The 16446-nt window shown below is 31.8% G+C and overlaps 2 protein-coding genes across 3 annotated transcripts in view; both read right to left on the reverse strand.

Moving 5' to 3' along the window:
• The window catches only part of LOC141447590 (organic solute transporter alpha-like protein), a 45804-nt gene that overhangs the window by 12491 nt on the left and 16867 nt on the right, over positions 1 to 16446 (reverse strand). The gene's annotated exons all lie outside the window — the stretch shown is intronic.
• Positions 1617 to 14889, reverse strand: LOC141447524 (E3 SUMO-protein ligase ZBED1-like). 2 transcript variants are annotated; one of them, XM_074115166.1, is made up of 2 exons: positions 9055 to 14889; positions 1617 to 2067 (listed from the first exon to the last, which is right to left on the reverse strand). In XM_074115166.1, the coding sequence occupies exon 1, from the start codon at positions 13976 to 13978 to the stop codon at positions 12095 to 12097; it is 1884 nt and encodes a 627-aa protein (XP_073971267.1). In that variant the 5' UTR covers positions 13979 to 14889; the 3' UTR covers positions 1617 to 2067; positions 9055 to 12094. The 2 variants fall into 2 exon arrangements, with proteins under 2 accessions (XP_073971267.1, XP_073971276.1); XM_074115175.1 differs by having other exon boundaries at positions 8974 to 14889.

The raw sequence follows: 16446 nt of genomic DNA on the forward strand, positions 1-16446 counted from the left end.
CAAGTTTTTATTTTCGTTAATCTGTCCTTGGCCAGTAAAATTCATTAAAAGATATTGCTAATCATTTAGTACTTCTATCAATACAATTAATATGTTTATTTTTTCTATCTTTTCTTTTTTTAAATTTCAAGATAACATCTCTGTAAATGAACTTGGTCTTAGTTTTATTCTTTAGTTTATTCTTCATGCCCTTGAATAATAAATTTATTATTTTTTGGTACGTTAATTAATTCTTGCTAAAGGTATGTCGGTTTTCTTCTTATCTTATCTCTTTGTACAGTTTTTTCTTCTTCTGTTTTTATGTGGTTTTAGTAATGTACTGTAACTCGTAGTTAAACTAATGAAATTCATTCTTAGCAGCTGTGGATGAGGCGCGATGGCCGGAATCAGTACGCTTCTCAGAAGTTTTGAGATTTCCTAAACTTTTTTTTACTACATTCAGGAACTTATTAGTTGCGAACAAAACATCTATGTCAGTAGTAAGAGAAATATAAAAATTTTCGGCGAATCTTGTTAATTGTTCGTTTTATACTCCATTTGCGACAAGTCGCATTTGCTAGTCGCACGCCTCACATCTGCTACGGTTAAAATTACCCAGACCAGAAAGGCTGGTCCAGAGTGTACATCCGCAGATCTCTTGCCCTCCCTCTTCAAGAAAACCATCATCACGTACCCCATACTTAGGCTAGAAAAAAGGGGTTTTGGCTTCTTGTCTAACTGGGGTTCAGCCATGCTTCCGCTCCTCGCCGACATGAACTGGCACCCACATGGGTTAGGGTAACTATGTTATCTCAGCCTAGTTCATTAAGTATTCTGAGACATTCTTAGTCTAACTTTGAATTGAAAACACTTATTTATATTTTTCTATATTTCAGAACTTTCTATGTGACGTTCGTATTAACACTACCACTGAAAAAGTAAACATGGAAGTAAATGTTAATTAACCAATGAAGAATGAACTAGTTTTTGAAAGTTAAACTGGCAAATGTTTTTATAACTTATTGACACAATCTAGTTAACAGAGGTGTTACAAAAGTTGCACATCTAACTACTTACATTTATTGTCCGTTCAGTAATTGACTGATGTGGCTCAATTAATATTTATATACCTATCAGTAAACTATTCTGGAATATGTCAACGAGTATAAGTGGCTTTACGTTTGTATTTCACGACTGAGTCTACTGTGAGAACGGAAGACGGAATACTCTAACACTTAGAAGCAGCCATTTCACTAACATTTCTACCTTTGGATCAATGGATACGTAAATTAATAAATATAAGTACAAAATTTAAGCAATTAAATTTTGCCCCTTAGTGCAATTCTTCCTTAAGTTCAAGTTAGAATTTCTTGTATTAGACACAAAATAAAAATTGTATAAAGAATGAAATTAGTAAAATAAAATAATAAAAGCATAACAGTATCAAGAATTTGAACGCTTCATTTAACTGCTCAGTTTAGTTTAATACTAAGAAAGAATCCTCATTTTGTTCCTCGTATTTTCTAACTTGTTTGTTTCGTATTGTCCCTGTATTATACAATATATTTAAATTGATTTATTTCTATTAAAAGAATAGATTTATTTATCTATACACTTTGCTCACATTAAAATGCACATTGTTATCTAAAAAATAAGTTAAAATTCAACTTTTGTAACTTTTAATATTAAAAATAATAATAATAATAATAATGTATTTCAACAATCTTCTTGATTCACAATTTTTCTTTGGATCTTACAAAATATGCAAAAATTATTGTATAATATTATCGACAAACAGCAGAGCTTCTCCATTGTAGTCTGAAACAGTTTGTTCGAGGATGTTTGTGCACTTCTTGTCGGGTACAACTTCCATCACCACTGAAATTGAAACCGGCAATTTTTCTTCCAAATAGCAAGTACTTAACATTACACAATAGAACATATATTTTAATTTCCTGATCATTTTATACTACGGATATCTTTTTAATTATCTTTTCCATCATACTCAGAGATTCGAAACTTTATTTTCGGCAAATTAGTTTTCAGATGTTCATTCTCTTTCTCAATACTTTACTCCAGCTCTGTGATCTAAAATAGCGGAAATTTAAATTTTAACTCCAAATTTAACAATAAACTAGAACTAAATACATTCAATGCAAACAAAGAGCAATGAGATTCAGCGAGAAGTTAATGATAAGTGTTTCTATTAAATAAACGAACATATCAAACATTGTTTTTTTTTTTAAATTTATTTCTAAGAAAACTGTTGTTAAATTTATATAACTATCTTTAAGTTACTAATCGGGATTGCTTTTAAACAAGATTTAAATTGGTGTTTGTTACATAAAGTTATAAATAGCCATGTAAGACTTGAATTAAACTTTTATTGCGTTAATGCAATTTTGATTGTACGTACTCAAATTTTAATATATACCATGCTAGATTATTAGTAAGGATTTAAAGAACATTAAAAATAAAAAAATTAAAGGATGAGCTTAAGGCTACATTGGAAATATTACAAATGGACAATAATAGATAGAAATATTCATTAGCGAATATTCTTCAAGGTCATTCATTATGTATTTAATAAAGTCTAGAAGGAACCACGCAGAAACAAGATAACTAGAATAAAGGTGATTGTGGAGAAGTAAGTTTTCCTCTTAATTGCCTGAACTAAAGTGCAATTGGTTCCTTAGGAATTGTAACAGATATTAGGAATAAACTGTATGTAACAAAATGACTGAGCAACATCATAATATTTTGTAACCCTAGAAAAATGATCAAGTTATTTCTCAATTGATCATCCACACAATACTAAATGGAAATCATTACCAAGTAAAATTAGAAGAAAGGAAATTCAAGTGATTAGTGGGCCATGACCATCAAAATTTAATAATTTATTTACAATTTATGTCTTTTATAATTTTTAATTACATTTAGAGGGTAAATTAAGATAGCGACTTCCAAGCAGTGTTCTCTGGCTAAAAACTACTCTACATTGCCGGATAGTGAGCTGTAGGGCTCTTAGGAAAAAAAATCATAGGGCAGCAAGTAGGTCTCAAAACCGAGAACGCGTGTTAAGATCCAGTAGGCCGACTTCAAGTTTATCAAGAAACAATAGACATGGACCAACAACTTGGCTTAAACTTCTTTTATTAAGCCGTTCTCAAACTTTCTATAATAACAAAAAGTTAATTGGCTTCACCGGTTTCATTTTGGTAGGACTATTAAGTGAACTCGCACAAGTTCGGGAGGATCACAATTCCGAATACTGCAATCCCCTAAACTTAGAATTTAGGCGTCACGTTCAAGAGTGTTCCTACCATAGCTATTTAGGGATCAGTCCCTATGTCAAAGGTGGAAAGTACAAAATAAAATAAAATTCAGATAATAATCATTAGAAACGGAAAAAATCGGCGACCTGGTCATCCAGATAAACGTACTTTTTTAGAATGCAGGACTTCAGTTGGGCTGCCCAGAGAGTCCTGAAACAACTTGTTACTGAATTGTGTACCGTCCCGAATTATGCTTAACAGCCAACTGGATTAACAAGAAGTCATCTTATAGCCTGTGGACAGTAAATACATTCCGTTTTTGTAACCTTTGGAATCAACATTGATTATTCCCGTATATTCAGAATAATAACTCCTTAACAAAAACTTACAGTTTTAAAAGTTAAGTATAAGGGTTGATTAAACGCCAAAAGGTACACAAATCAGCAGTTCCCAACATTTCATTAATACTTCATTGATATAATTTAAGTAATTTTACTGCATTAACTTTTCCTTCACATTTTTTAGAATTTATTAGATGTCACAGACCCTTATGCTGGCCATTTTCGTCTACAAAATATTTACTCAAGTAGCACACCATTTAACTTAGATTGACTGTAATATCTATTTATCTATAATAATCAAACTATTAATCACAGGTGAAAAAGAAAACGTTATAAAAAATATAAAAAAAATAAGAGGCTAAAAAATTCATAAACTTTTTTTACATCAATGATTTTATGCATTTATTTTTATTTTTAAATAAAAATCATTGGTTTAAGTTCATTCTTCGATTAAAGTAATTGTTATTTTATGTTGTAGTCAAACGTTTGTAATAATAAGTAATAAATAATCTGGCTTTATCGCAAATAATATAGTTTTCTTCAATTACATTCTCAATCTAGGTGTTCTTCCCACAATGTTATATATATGTAATATAAAATAAAGAAAATAAAGATATGCATATTTTTAGGACAGCTAATTATTCCAGTATTTTACCATAAGTAAAATTAGGGGGACTAAATTAAATTACAATTGAGAAATGAGTAAATATTGTTGAATAATCTACTTGTTATTAACTGTATGTTATTTGTGCTCACGAATATTTCGGTAAGACGAATTTAAGACTGAAATATTGTTTTGAATCCTCCGTGATTGAAATTTAAAAAGTGGCCGACTCTAACTTTGTTTTTTTCTACTTTAACATGCATGTATATGTGACTACTCAGAATAATTCATCACTCATTTTATCATAATTATAATAAAAAAATATTATGAATGAACTGGCCAGCATAAGGGTCTGTGACATCTAATAAATTCTAAAAAATGTGAAGGAAAAGTTAATGCAGTAAAATTACTTAAATTATATCAATGAAGTATTAATGAAATGTTGGGATCTGCTGATTTGTGTACCTTTTGGCGTTTAATCAACCCTTATACTTAACTTTTAAAACTGTAAGTTGTACCTTTGTACCTTTTGGATAGATTTTCCTTTTTGTCTATTTGCAAAGTTACGTCTGCTTTACAGATTTTTTAAAATTTGGAATAAGCTATTCTATCATTATAACCTGATAAGGTGTTAAATCGGAACCGTAACTACCACTGGAGAGATCTTTTTAAAGAATGATTATAGTTGCGGTCCCCAAACCATCCTCAATAACCATTTTTTTGAGAAAGCGTTTTGAATAAAATAGGAAGGTATTTGTACGTAAATAGCAAAATTAAACTGCGATTTCAGCACTTCCTTTTAAGAGGAGCAAGAAAAATAAACAACGATTACAGTACTTCTCCCTAAAAGGCAAAGATTTTGAATCGAACGACAATTCATTGATGTAAATAGGTTCACTCATTGATAATTTTAACGATTGCAGTACTTCCTCTTAGTAGGTGTAAGAGCATGATGGCACTTCACAGCCACGTAGAGGAGCTTTAACCACTTATTTGAGCTAAATTTTATCAAAATCGGACTAAGCTTTGTAGAAATATTGGTAATAATAGTTTTAGAAAGGGCCTTATTTGGGTGGGGCGAACTCCCCTCCTTATGAGGCATAGCGTCGAGACTTTTAAAATACAAATCTGTACAAAATTTCGATTCGAATGACACTTCATTCATGAAAATCGGTTCACGTGTCGATAATTTGAAACGATTGCTACCCTAACCCTATCATCCTACCAAATTTTATCAAAATCGGGCCAAGATTTACAGAGTAATTAGTAATAATAATTTTGGAGGGGGCCTTACATAAAGGGGACTAACTCCTCTCCCATTCGATGTACAGGGCCGAGACCCCCAAAAGGCACATCTACATAAAATTCCGAATCGAATGACACCTCATTCATGAAAATCGGTTCACGCGTTTAGGCGCTACGTTGTTTACAAAAAAGGTAACAAGAACAAGAAGAAGAAGAAGAAGAAGAAGAAGAAGAAGAAGAAGAAGAAGAAGAAGAAGAAGTAGAAGAAGAAGAAGAAGAACAAGAACAAGAACATTTTTTGAAAAAGCCGTTTTTGCTCATTTTCGGCAACTTTTTTCTCGAAACCTATTAGATCTGGGTGGTTGCAAAAAAATTACAGTTATAAAGGATGGTTTGGAGTAAGATTTAAAGAAAATTTGGGAATTTTATCTTTTATAGAAAAATAGAAAAAAATTGTCAAAATTGTTTTTCAACGTTACACTTTTTCGTGCAGTTTTTGATGGTCAACCCTTATACAACTGTCCAGATTTAATAAGGAAAAATAAAGATAATCTAAAGTGAACCCACTATAACTTTCCCCCACAATCAATTAAATAATTTTTAAACTTAAAATTTGCTTCAACTCTAGGGGGCCTATGCATTCTAGAATAGCACTCTGAATATCTTGTTGATGTAATAAGAAAGATTGTTTAAGGCTGATTTATGTTGTAAGTATTGTTTAGGCAGCTCCTTTAGGATGAATGTTGCCTTCGCGACCAAACGATTGATATTTTTTGAGAAAGTAGCTGCCCAAACTGTACTTAGCGAGCGCCTAAATCTGTCTTTTTCACTTAGTGGAAGAGTAAACGGTCTTTCTAAAGACATCGACAACATTTTACTCCGGGTGCTGGCTTTTACCCTTAAACAAGTTCACTGAAGGCAAGTCATAGATATCTGAGCAATAGTAAAGTCGGGTGCTAGTACTGAGAAGGGGAAGTATTTTAAGATAAGCGGATACCAAAATTGTCCTTAAAATGAGTAAGTCAAGTTGCACTGGAATATTAATTATGTCAAATATTTTTCACGCCAAAAGTGTGCTTTATAATTGTGAAAGAAATGAGCGACGACAAAAAGTTGGATGTGGTTGAGATGAATGTATAGAAGGGAAGGAGAAGGGAGGCATCAAAGATTCATTGAGAGTACCCCTTCACCCCAGAAACTAATCAGACCTGGGCTGATTCAAAGATTCTGTGGAATACTTGCCTTCTTTCGTCCCAGTACAATAACAAACACATGCATGTTTAAAGCAATCTTCTAATTTTTTGCAAAAAAAATGTGGAACATAACGGAGCAGTACAGAAATGGTGCATTACTATTTAATCAGTGCTCTTAACCGCATTGGTTTTCTGGAGAATCCCTACTAGAAAATCGAGAAAGAACTAAGTTGAAAAAGTCCGAAATAAGGTTCATATTAAATAAAAGCAATTAAACTTCCTAGCAAAGATTTAGGAGCACAGACTACGTGAAAGAAGGGAGAACAGAAGAGTGCGGAGACGCAGTGGGAGATAAGACAGAACAGAAAAACTGCAAAAACAAAAGAATTAGTTGAGAACAACTAGAAACGGCTGTATGTGGACTTACAGAAGAAGAGCCCTCAATAGAGAGGTGTGGAAAAATGCAATACTGTGAGTTGTATCAAATTAGGAGGGCCAGGTAACCAATTTTTGGAGAAGAAATAAAAAAAAAAAAAATATTGTAAGGTAGAAATAAGTTGCCATGCAAATTATTTTTCTACGTTATTTCTTTTATTCTTAGAGAAAACTTTTGTGACAAACTGAGGTATGTCCCCCCTACCTACTCTTTCTTAATATCACTTCCTTGACGTGAGTTAAGTAATAGGACGACGAGATTCCCTAAAAACAAAACTAACCTTGGATCCAGTAATTGTCGCCTGAACAAATAAGCTCAATCAACCGTTTAATATTTTTTGCGGTTTACACTTATTATGTAATATTACTCTCTATTTGTTTAGTAATTTAAAGTTGTTCATTAAACAAAAAGTTATTTGTCTAATAATCTAAGAGTTCACAGACCGAAGAACGTGTATATTTTTTAACCTATCAAGACTTAAAGTGGCACTATAATTTTTTTTTATATATTTTGGCTCTCAAATATATATTATTATTCAGGATAATCTAGACAGATTTTTTTTCCATTGCTATCATATACAATAAGTTACGTTATTATCAGTGTGCACCAGGTAGGGTTAAACCACAACAGGTGATGTTTCTAAAATCACCTGTTACGGTATGAACCTTGCTTTATTATCAATAATTTTCCTTAATTTATTATGAATGCTATAATTTATTTTGCAAGTGATTAGCAATAAGCTACAGTTAAAGTGAATTACATATGTACCAGTGGCAAAGTTCAAATTTGTTCATATAAATTAGTATATAGCTTTATCTGCTTTCTTTCAGACTTGTTTTAATAATAATCTTACTTTATAATTATATTTAAATTATGTTTATTTAAATTTTATATACTAAGGTGCAAAAATTGATGTAGATTGATCTTAAGTAAGTAGATTTAAATCTACAGAACCACTACTTAAACGAACTTTTAATTTTGCTTTTTATTTTTTAATGAACGTTATATAAAGAAATGAAACTTAAACGAAACCCTAACTGAGACCTTTTAGATTTGATGTAAAAACATGATTCACTTAATTGCTATTTTGATGTCTCTTTAAATTACCAAGTTTATCAGGCGATTAGTCGTAGTGATGGTGTTATAGGCGGCAGCGATATATTGCGAGTTTGTCACAATGTAGCCCAAGTAAGATAAAAAGAAGCCCAAGTAAGGTAAAAAGATTGTTGTAAAAAAGAGGCAGGCCAAAAGAAGTAACGGCAGAAGGGCCAGATCAGGAGAGGGTGCAGTAACAAACGAGGCTTTTAGACCTTTAGAGCTGGGTATAAAAATTGTAGTAGGACATTCCAACCATTTCGGGATTATACAAGAAGTTTGCGCTTATTTGAGCTTAAAAATAGTCCTGATAAAGGCCTTGAACTGCTCATGCTGCTTCGAAACCCCTATTAAGTTTGCTACTTAAGGCATTGCGAAATGAATAAAACCGTTCTCAGTTGAGTACCGGTACTGTCTTCAGGCGGTACTGTCTGTTGCAAGGTGCGACAGAATTTGTGAAAGATATGAAAGATAATTTACCAGTTGAGTTGTTCATTTTCTCTCTCTAAGTAATGACATAAGGGAATCCACTATCGTGCAAGGGCGAGTATGGATATTCATGTTCACCCATCTGAGTGGACATGCTGGAGACCGGCTGTGCACTGAGTAGGTTTTCGGTACCGAGTAACTTCTGTCAGATTTAGTACCTTGATCCTTTCATCAAGTCCTTTTAATTAAGATTTTTTTATTGTTATTTCTCATTTGTAAAAAAAGTAAATTCTAGTAGAAACAATCTATTTTTGTTCTAGAAGTGACCTTATTTTTTTTTAATTTTTTTTCTGTCGCTTCATTCTAAATTACTTACGTTATTTGCAATGAAATTCAATTACTAAGAAAAGTTTATTGTTTTTCTTTGAAAAATAGTTATTATTTAACACAATTTTACCTGCTAAACTGGTAATAAAACTGCACTAATGACAAATATTTAATGTTTGGGTTAACAATAGTAATAAAAACGAAAAGAATATTGAAAAAGTGACAATCAAAGAAAAGAAAACTATAATCAACTGAAATCAGTAAAAAGAATAATCTTGCAGATTGTAATAATTATCTTTTTAATAATTCAAGAAGTCTGCATTTGTTTTTTAATTACAAAGGTTTCTTTTATTTCTAATTATTTACAAAAATAAAAGTTAGAAATCATTCAAATGGCTAATTTATTTTCATAATAAAATACACGTTTTTTTTCTTCTTCTTCTTAATTAATATGAAACACTTCTTTTTTTAGATAATTAAATATACTAAGAATATGTGAAAAAAATTTAATTAAAGTGCTCAGCAATAACATTGTATCTCTTTCAACAGTAATTAAGAGGGTTATTCCCAGAAATTTTATTTTTATTTTTTTAATTTATGTTGCACCAACGTCAGAGGTCATTGGTACTCGGAGCCGTCTCCTGCACTGCCAGTTTTAGGACAATGTAATCTCGTTACAGGCAGGTCGACCGCTGTTTTAGGCAGAGAAGATAATGCAATAAATATTATAACTACTTTTTTATAATCCCATTTTTGGTCTAATTTTGAAGGCTTAATTTTTATTAACCTTTCCATCAAGTCTTAAGAAACAATTTTTTATATAATTGGGAAACGTGTTTTTTTTTTCAACAGCATCAAGGTGCACTTCCGAGGTGCTGTTAACCCAGTTGTGGTTAGAGCCAATGGAATGCGACGGCCATATGTGAGTCTTGATTGAGTTTTGATTATATTGTATAATTTGTTTAATATTTGTGACGGTACTTTTCCGTTAGCCGGGCGTAAGCGAAAAACAGTATTGGGTAAAACTGTTTTCTTTACAATTCCTTAATATTTGTTTATAGTTGAACTTGTTTTGCTTACTATTAATTAATATTTGTTTATAGTTGAACGTTTTCTACTTTTTTCCGTTGACTTGGCTCGCGTTTGGTTCACAATTGGCGACATTTGCGCCCGGCTATCGGAAAAGTACCTTTGTGACTTTAGCAATTACTTGAGGTAGGATCATCTCTATAACTTTGGTTTTTTGTTTTGATTTGTATACTTTTGAATATAAATCGAAAATTCTGAAAATCCGTAAATAAACCTAGCTACATAATCAAAACATAAACCTGTTATTGACTTGATTACTTGACTACTAAACGACACAGCTTATATAAGTAGTACATATCGCAACAAGTCTAAGTAAATCAAGAAGTCACAGACCCGTTGCAAAAGTTTGGCAATTTATATAAAAAACGAATTCATCTCGTTCACTCAGCCAAAACAGAGAGAAAAATTTGAAAATCTCTGTGAATCCTCTCACTACTTTCTTTAGAGATCACGTTTAGAGGTGATCCCCAAAATGTCCCGTCATGCATAGCTGCTAATTTCAGAGTAACATTTAAATGTTACTAACATTATCGAGCTGGTAATAAATCCAAGTATTACTGGGGAATGATACTTTAGAAGAAATCATTTCCGCTATATTTATCCAGATCAGTACTAGAAAATTTTTCATAGAAATCGGAATCAAACAATAGTTATAGATCCATGTGTACGTGATGTATACACGAAGTTTGGGAAAATCATCGCGGTTATTATCTAGAAAAACTCGACTAAGTGATAAGTTCACTTAGTGAAGTGATACTTGCAGTTTTCTTTTAATTTTAACTGCATTTTAATCTCCTATACAGTTCATTAGCAATGACGCTATAAATATCGCCAAAAAGGATATGAAAGCATCTCTTCCACATGCTTCCAGATTCCCTTCTCCCAGAAATGTTTAAATTGAATTTCCCTGAAATGGGTTCCAATAAATGTTGAAGATCTAGTATTTATAATGAGTATCTAAGTTTAAAGATCACCATTTTTGGGAGTCATTTTTGAGACAATCTCAACAAAGATAACAAAAAACTTTCTATTATCTAGTAACAGAAAGTGAAAAGTAAGGAAGAAATGGCGCATCCTTTAGGACATGCACTATTCTTTAAAACATAATGGATTGCATAAGAGTCTATTCTGCCTCAATCTCGCCGCTTTATTCAGAATATGATTCCTAATTTAACAAAAGAAATCAATAAATAAATAAAATAGGGGTTATAATTTGTATTCTGCGTCCTAGCTGGACGTGTCGCCGAATGTAATGGGATTTCTTGCCTAATTGTATAATTGCCGCAATATCAATGTCTAAAATTGATTCCCATCTATTAAAGGGTGATTCTAATCAAGAGAAGGTTAATAAATCAATTAATGCCCTCTATCACAAACAAATACTCATCGATGACCTCTTTGTTTGTTAAGTAACCTTTATTATTGTGGTACTAACCTCTTCGCTAATTAATATTAGTGATGGGCTATACGAGTCCGCCTGTGGAATCATTGGATTTGAATCAACTCCAGGGTCGGAATCGATTCCAAAAACTCGTTCATCGATTCCAGTTGCCGTACCTATCCTATGCTTTCGTGCAAATATCATGCAATTTATTAAATATTTTATTAGTACTTAACTTCATCAGTTAATAACAAAACTACATGTAATTTGCAACAGTTTTAAAAGATATATAATATCTAATTGTTATTGACAACATCAAATAAAATTAGCTTTACACAAGAACAAGATTTAAAACAAAGCAGTTTTGTTAATATCCAGCAGGACCACTGGGAGGTTGAAGTTACCCTGCCAGGAGGGGAAATGAAATGGGAAGGAAATAAGGTTGTTAAAGGTATCAATGATGTTAGTTGGACCTTAAAATATGTACATGCAAACAAATTAAAATATAACAATGAACATAAACTAAGAAAGATTAACGAAATGAAATTATATTACTAAATATTTAATAATGAATAAAACTAAGCCGTCTATATATATATATATATCCCAATACAAAACAAAATGAATAATTTTTATCACAGCATTATCACAGACTAGAGAAGGATTAAAGTTTAAAGCTACTTAGAACTTAAGAAATTAATTAATGTAAATTTTTATTCAGAAATAATATCATAGAAACATTGCTCGACTTTAATCTATTGCGTCTGTCAACTAATATTTGTCCAGCTTTAGAGAAAATCCTTTCGCAAGGAACTGAAGTGGCTGGAATGCATAATCTTTTCAAAACAACGTCATACAATCTGGGATATAAGTCTTTCCTCTCTCTCCACCAATCTAACGGATTGGCTTCTCTATTTAAAAAAGGTTCTGCCAAATATTTGTCTAATTCAATTATACTGGCAGATACTGGGGTCTGTTTCGCGTTTAACGTTTTAATTTTTGCATCGAATTCCCGCCAAAGACTAGAAGTAGAAGTTGTGGATGATGGAACATCGGTAGATAACGAAGCTTTCGGAATTTGAATAAATGATAATTTAGTGGCAAGAGAATGGTACATTTTCCGGAATTTAATGTCGCTCGAAAAACCTTCGTTTTTAAATCGCGGATCTAAAATCATCGATTGACCTATAATTTCTACCGATTCTAAATTGGAAAACCGATTTGAAATATTAGCGCAAATTACTCGAGCCATTGATTGTATTTCAGGTCTGTAATTTGTGTGCAAAAATTTTGAAACGTGATCGGTCATAAAGCGCGAGAATATAATAATTTTAGAAATTGTTATATAATTTTCCGAACTTACTTCGTCCGTAATTTCATTAAATATCTGCAATAACTGAACCGCGCTCTCTAATATTTCCCAATCGATTGTTGTTATATTATGTTCACCCTGTAGATTTAATAAAGCTATGGTCGCGATCAATGGCTGTTTGGTTTTTAAAACGCGATCAAACATTATAAATGTGGAGTTCCAACGAGTGGGGACGTCTTGTTTTAATTTTAATTTTGGGAAACCCATCTGTGTTTGTGTATTATGTAGCTTGGTCAGAGAATGAGAACTTCTTTTAAAATATTCTACTAAAGCTTTAATTTTGTCGGTCGTTACGCGAATTTCTGCGATTCCCGAATGGACAACTAAATTCATTGAATGGGCAAAACAAGAAATATGCCTCCAATTGCACTGCTTTACTGCCGAAACAATATTTGCACCATTATCAGTAACAACGGCAGTTACTTTATTGGTGAGTTCCCATTCTTGGACCGTGGATTGCAGGTGTGAGGCCAAGTTATTCGCTGTATGTCGTTCAGAGTAACTAGTACACTTCAATAAATGTGTTTGTAAATTTGTGTTTTGGTCTATGTAGTGGGCAGTTATAGCAATAAAGCTTTCATTATTCACCGATGTCCAACAATCAGTTGTTAAACAAACGGCATTTACTTCGTTGAATCTACTTTTTAATTTTGATTCTTCCCGCTTATAAATCATTGGGAGTAAACTGTTGGATATATACTTTCGTGAAGGTACATTATAACTGGGGCAAAGCAATTTAATTAATTTTCTGAACTCTTGATCTTCAACAATACTAAAAGGATGATATTCTTTTACTATCATTTTGAGCAATTGTTCATCAATTTCCTTGGACTTACTGGGGTGCAAAGGTTTGATTACTTCTACAAAGTCAGTCAAGGATTTTTGAATTACCGGAGCCTTATGGGCAGATGAAGAGAGAGGAGCGACATCTGCAACTTCTGAATGGATGGAAGCTAAACTAGTAGAGGGAAGCGAGCTTAAATTTTGAGTGTCTATAGAAGTTAAATGAGATTTCTTAACAGGGATCTCTTCAGTGCTTTGCTCTGTATTCTTTCTTTTATTGAATGATATAGGATGTTTTCTCTTCATATGTCTGAACAAATTACTAGTAGAGCCACTTGTAAAGCTAACGATTTCGTGGCAATACCGGCATTTAGCTTTGACAGAATCAATAGAATTAAAGTGATTCCAAATTTCACTGCGTTTTGGCATTTGTCTGAAATTAATTTACTAAAAATTAATAAAATATTAAATTTAAAAAATAAGAAACAATAGTAAAAAAGGCGATAATAACCCCGTAGTTGATGGGCAAAAATAAATAAATAAATAAAATAAAATAAATAAAAAAGTAAAAAAATTAAACTAATTTATTAAATATTTTGCTTTTAAAATATTTTCAAATATTCAATAAAGAAAAACAAAAGATAAAAATGAAATAATTATTTAATTTAGGAAAATATTAGTCTTTGAAAATATTTTAGAAATCAACAAAGCACATGCTCTTCAACTTAATTAAGATTTACCACTGGAAAACACCCTTATCTGCTTATCATCAGAAGACAGACACACATGAAATATTGTTATCAGCACGAAAGATGAAATTGAAATGGCCCTTATTGCTATAGCTACATATCTAGAGACAAAAAAATTATATTACCTAAAGAGCGTACTTACTACAGACTCCCTCCCACTCTTATTACCTATTTCACAAACATTCGGCGATTGGAAATATTTTTTAGCAAAATATTATTCTATTTATTCTAAGCAGATTCTTAAGATGATTTTAATTTTTAAAATTTATTTTTGTTTATTACTCTTATAAAATACGAAGAATTTCAAATAAAATATAATATACAAACACAGAATGATTTAGTATGCAGGTGGAGTCAGTCGTCGTTACCATGGTAACGGAACCGTTAAACGACTCCGGTTCCAGCTCCAGCAATTTCTATTGGCTAGAATCAGTGAACGAAAAAGTGGAACGAGTCCGGTTTCAAAAGGATTTAAATCACTCCGGATTCGACTCCACCAACTCCAGTGGATTTAACCAATGAAAATGCTAGAGTTGGGCCGGAGTCGTTTAACGGTTCCATTACCATGGCAACCACGACTGACTCCACCTGCATACTAGATCATTTTGTGTTTGTGTATTATATTTTATTTGAAATTCTTCGTATTTTATAAGAGTAATGGACAAAAACAAAATTTAAAAATTAAAATCATCTTAAGAAAGCGTTATTATGTTTTTTGTATTCAAATGAAACGAATATTTAACTACAAAATATTTCCAATTGATGAATGTTTGTGAAATAGGTGATAGAGTGGGAGGGATACTACAGTAAGTAAACCAATTAGGTAATACTACATTTTGGCTCAGTTTTACTTTGACCGTCATGCGGACATGTACACGTTTAAACTTACGCCAATGAAGATAAGAGTAAGAGTGTCCAGCGCTTAGTTAAAGATTAAGCACACAGCTTTTTCTTTTTGTAAAACAATAAGATAATATTTTAAAAGCTTGATATTCAATTCTTATTAGATAAATATTGTGAGTAATTATAATTTTGTTTGAAGGGTTAGAATTTTTATGGAATACTTTCCTACCCATTTCCGTTTCTCTATTGAATCCTCTTGAAGCAAGTTAACTCCAGTCTTCCAGTGGTCAAGCTAGATAATGACAAAATTGCTTTAATTTATAATTGACTAGCCTATTTTTGGGTTAATATTTGTGTTACGTTGTTAATTTTATATTTATCAGAGCAACTGGAAATTAGGGATAGTACTTAATGTGTGTAAAAGAAATATAGTTTTGTTATTAACTGGAAAAGCTAACTGTTAATGATATATTTTAATAAATTACGTGACATTTGTTCTTATGTTTAATCGTTCCAAAACCTCTGCTGTCTCATTTTCATTTTAATTTTTTTGGGGCGGGGCGGAATCACTTTTTTTTAAAATAGGGATTTGAATCAACTCGTTCCACCATCGGACTCGTTCCAATGGAACGAGTCCGCTCAAATAGCCCATCACTAATTAATATTAAATCGGTATTTCTTCAGTATACATTAAAGAGACGTCGTCCCTTCTAATTAGTGTGTTATATCTAAAAAAAAATTAAAGAAGTTATATTATTTTCCCATTAGATGTTACTGATATCACTTCCCACAATTGGGTGAAGGAAATTTTGCAAAAGGTCACTTTATGAGATTATTATTCCAAAATTTCTGAGACTACCATTCTCTAAAAATTGACTAACACTGCTCAAATAAGCATTCTTAGCCATAAGGAAAAGGTTTTCTATTTCCTTGGCGTGGAAATTCTAAATAACTTTATTTTATGGGGGGAAAAAAACAATGAGAAAAACTGAACTATTAAGAATGAATGTTTGCGGACAATCTAGCCATTAGTGAACTTGTTGAGGAATATGCAATTTAAATTGTGTACATTTTGCTGAATGTATGTTGGTTTTCCTCGAGGTGAATGTTGGAAAAACGATAGTAACAACGTTCTTAAAGGCTGTTTAATTGAACTGAAAATTTCTTCCTTGATATTATACAGGATCAGTTTCTAATGGTCCAATCAGGACCATTTTGGGGGTGCCTTTTTCAAGTTCGACTAAATTAAAAAAGATTTGAAGTGCCTTTGCTTCAGTATTTCAAGTATTAAATAATTGTAAATCA

This window comes from Rhodnius prolixus, unplaced genomic scaffold (assembly GCF_049639745.1).
Source record: "Rhodnius prolixus isolate KJV_2025 unplaced genomic scaffold, Rpr scaffold_1, whole genome shotgun sequence".
Taxonomy (NCBI): Eukaryota; Metazoa; Arthropoda; class Insecta; order Hemiptera; family Reduviidae; genus Rhodnius; species Rhodnius prolixus.

Coding starts and splice junctions, on each gene's coding strand:
- LOC141447524 (XM_074115166.1), bottom strand. CDS start 13,978: ATGCCAAAACGCAGTGAAATTTGGAATCACTTTAATTCTATTGATTCT.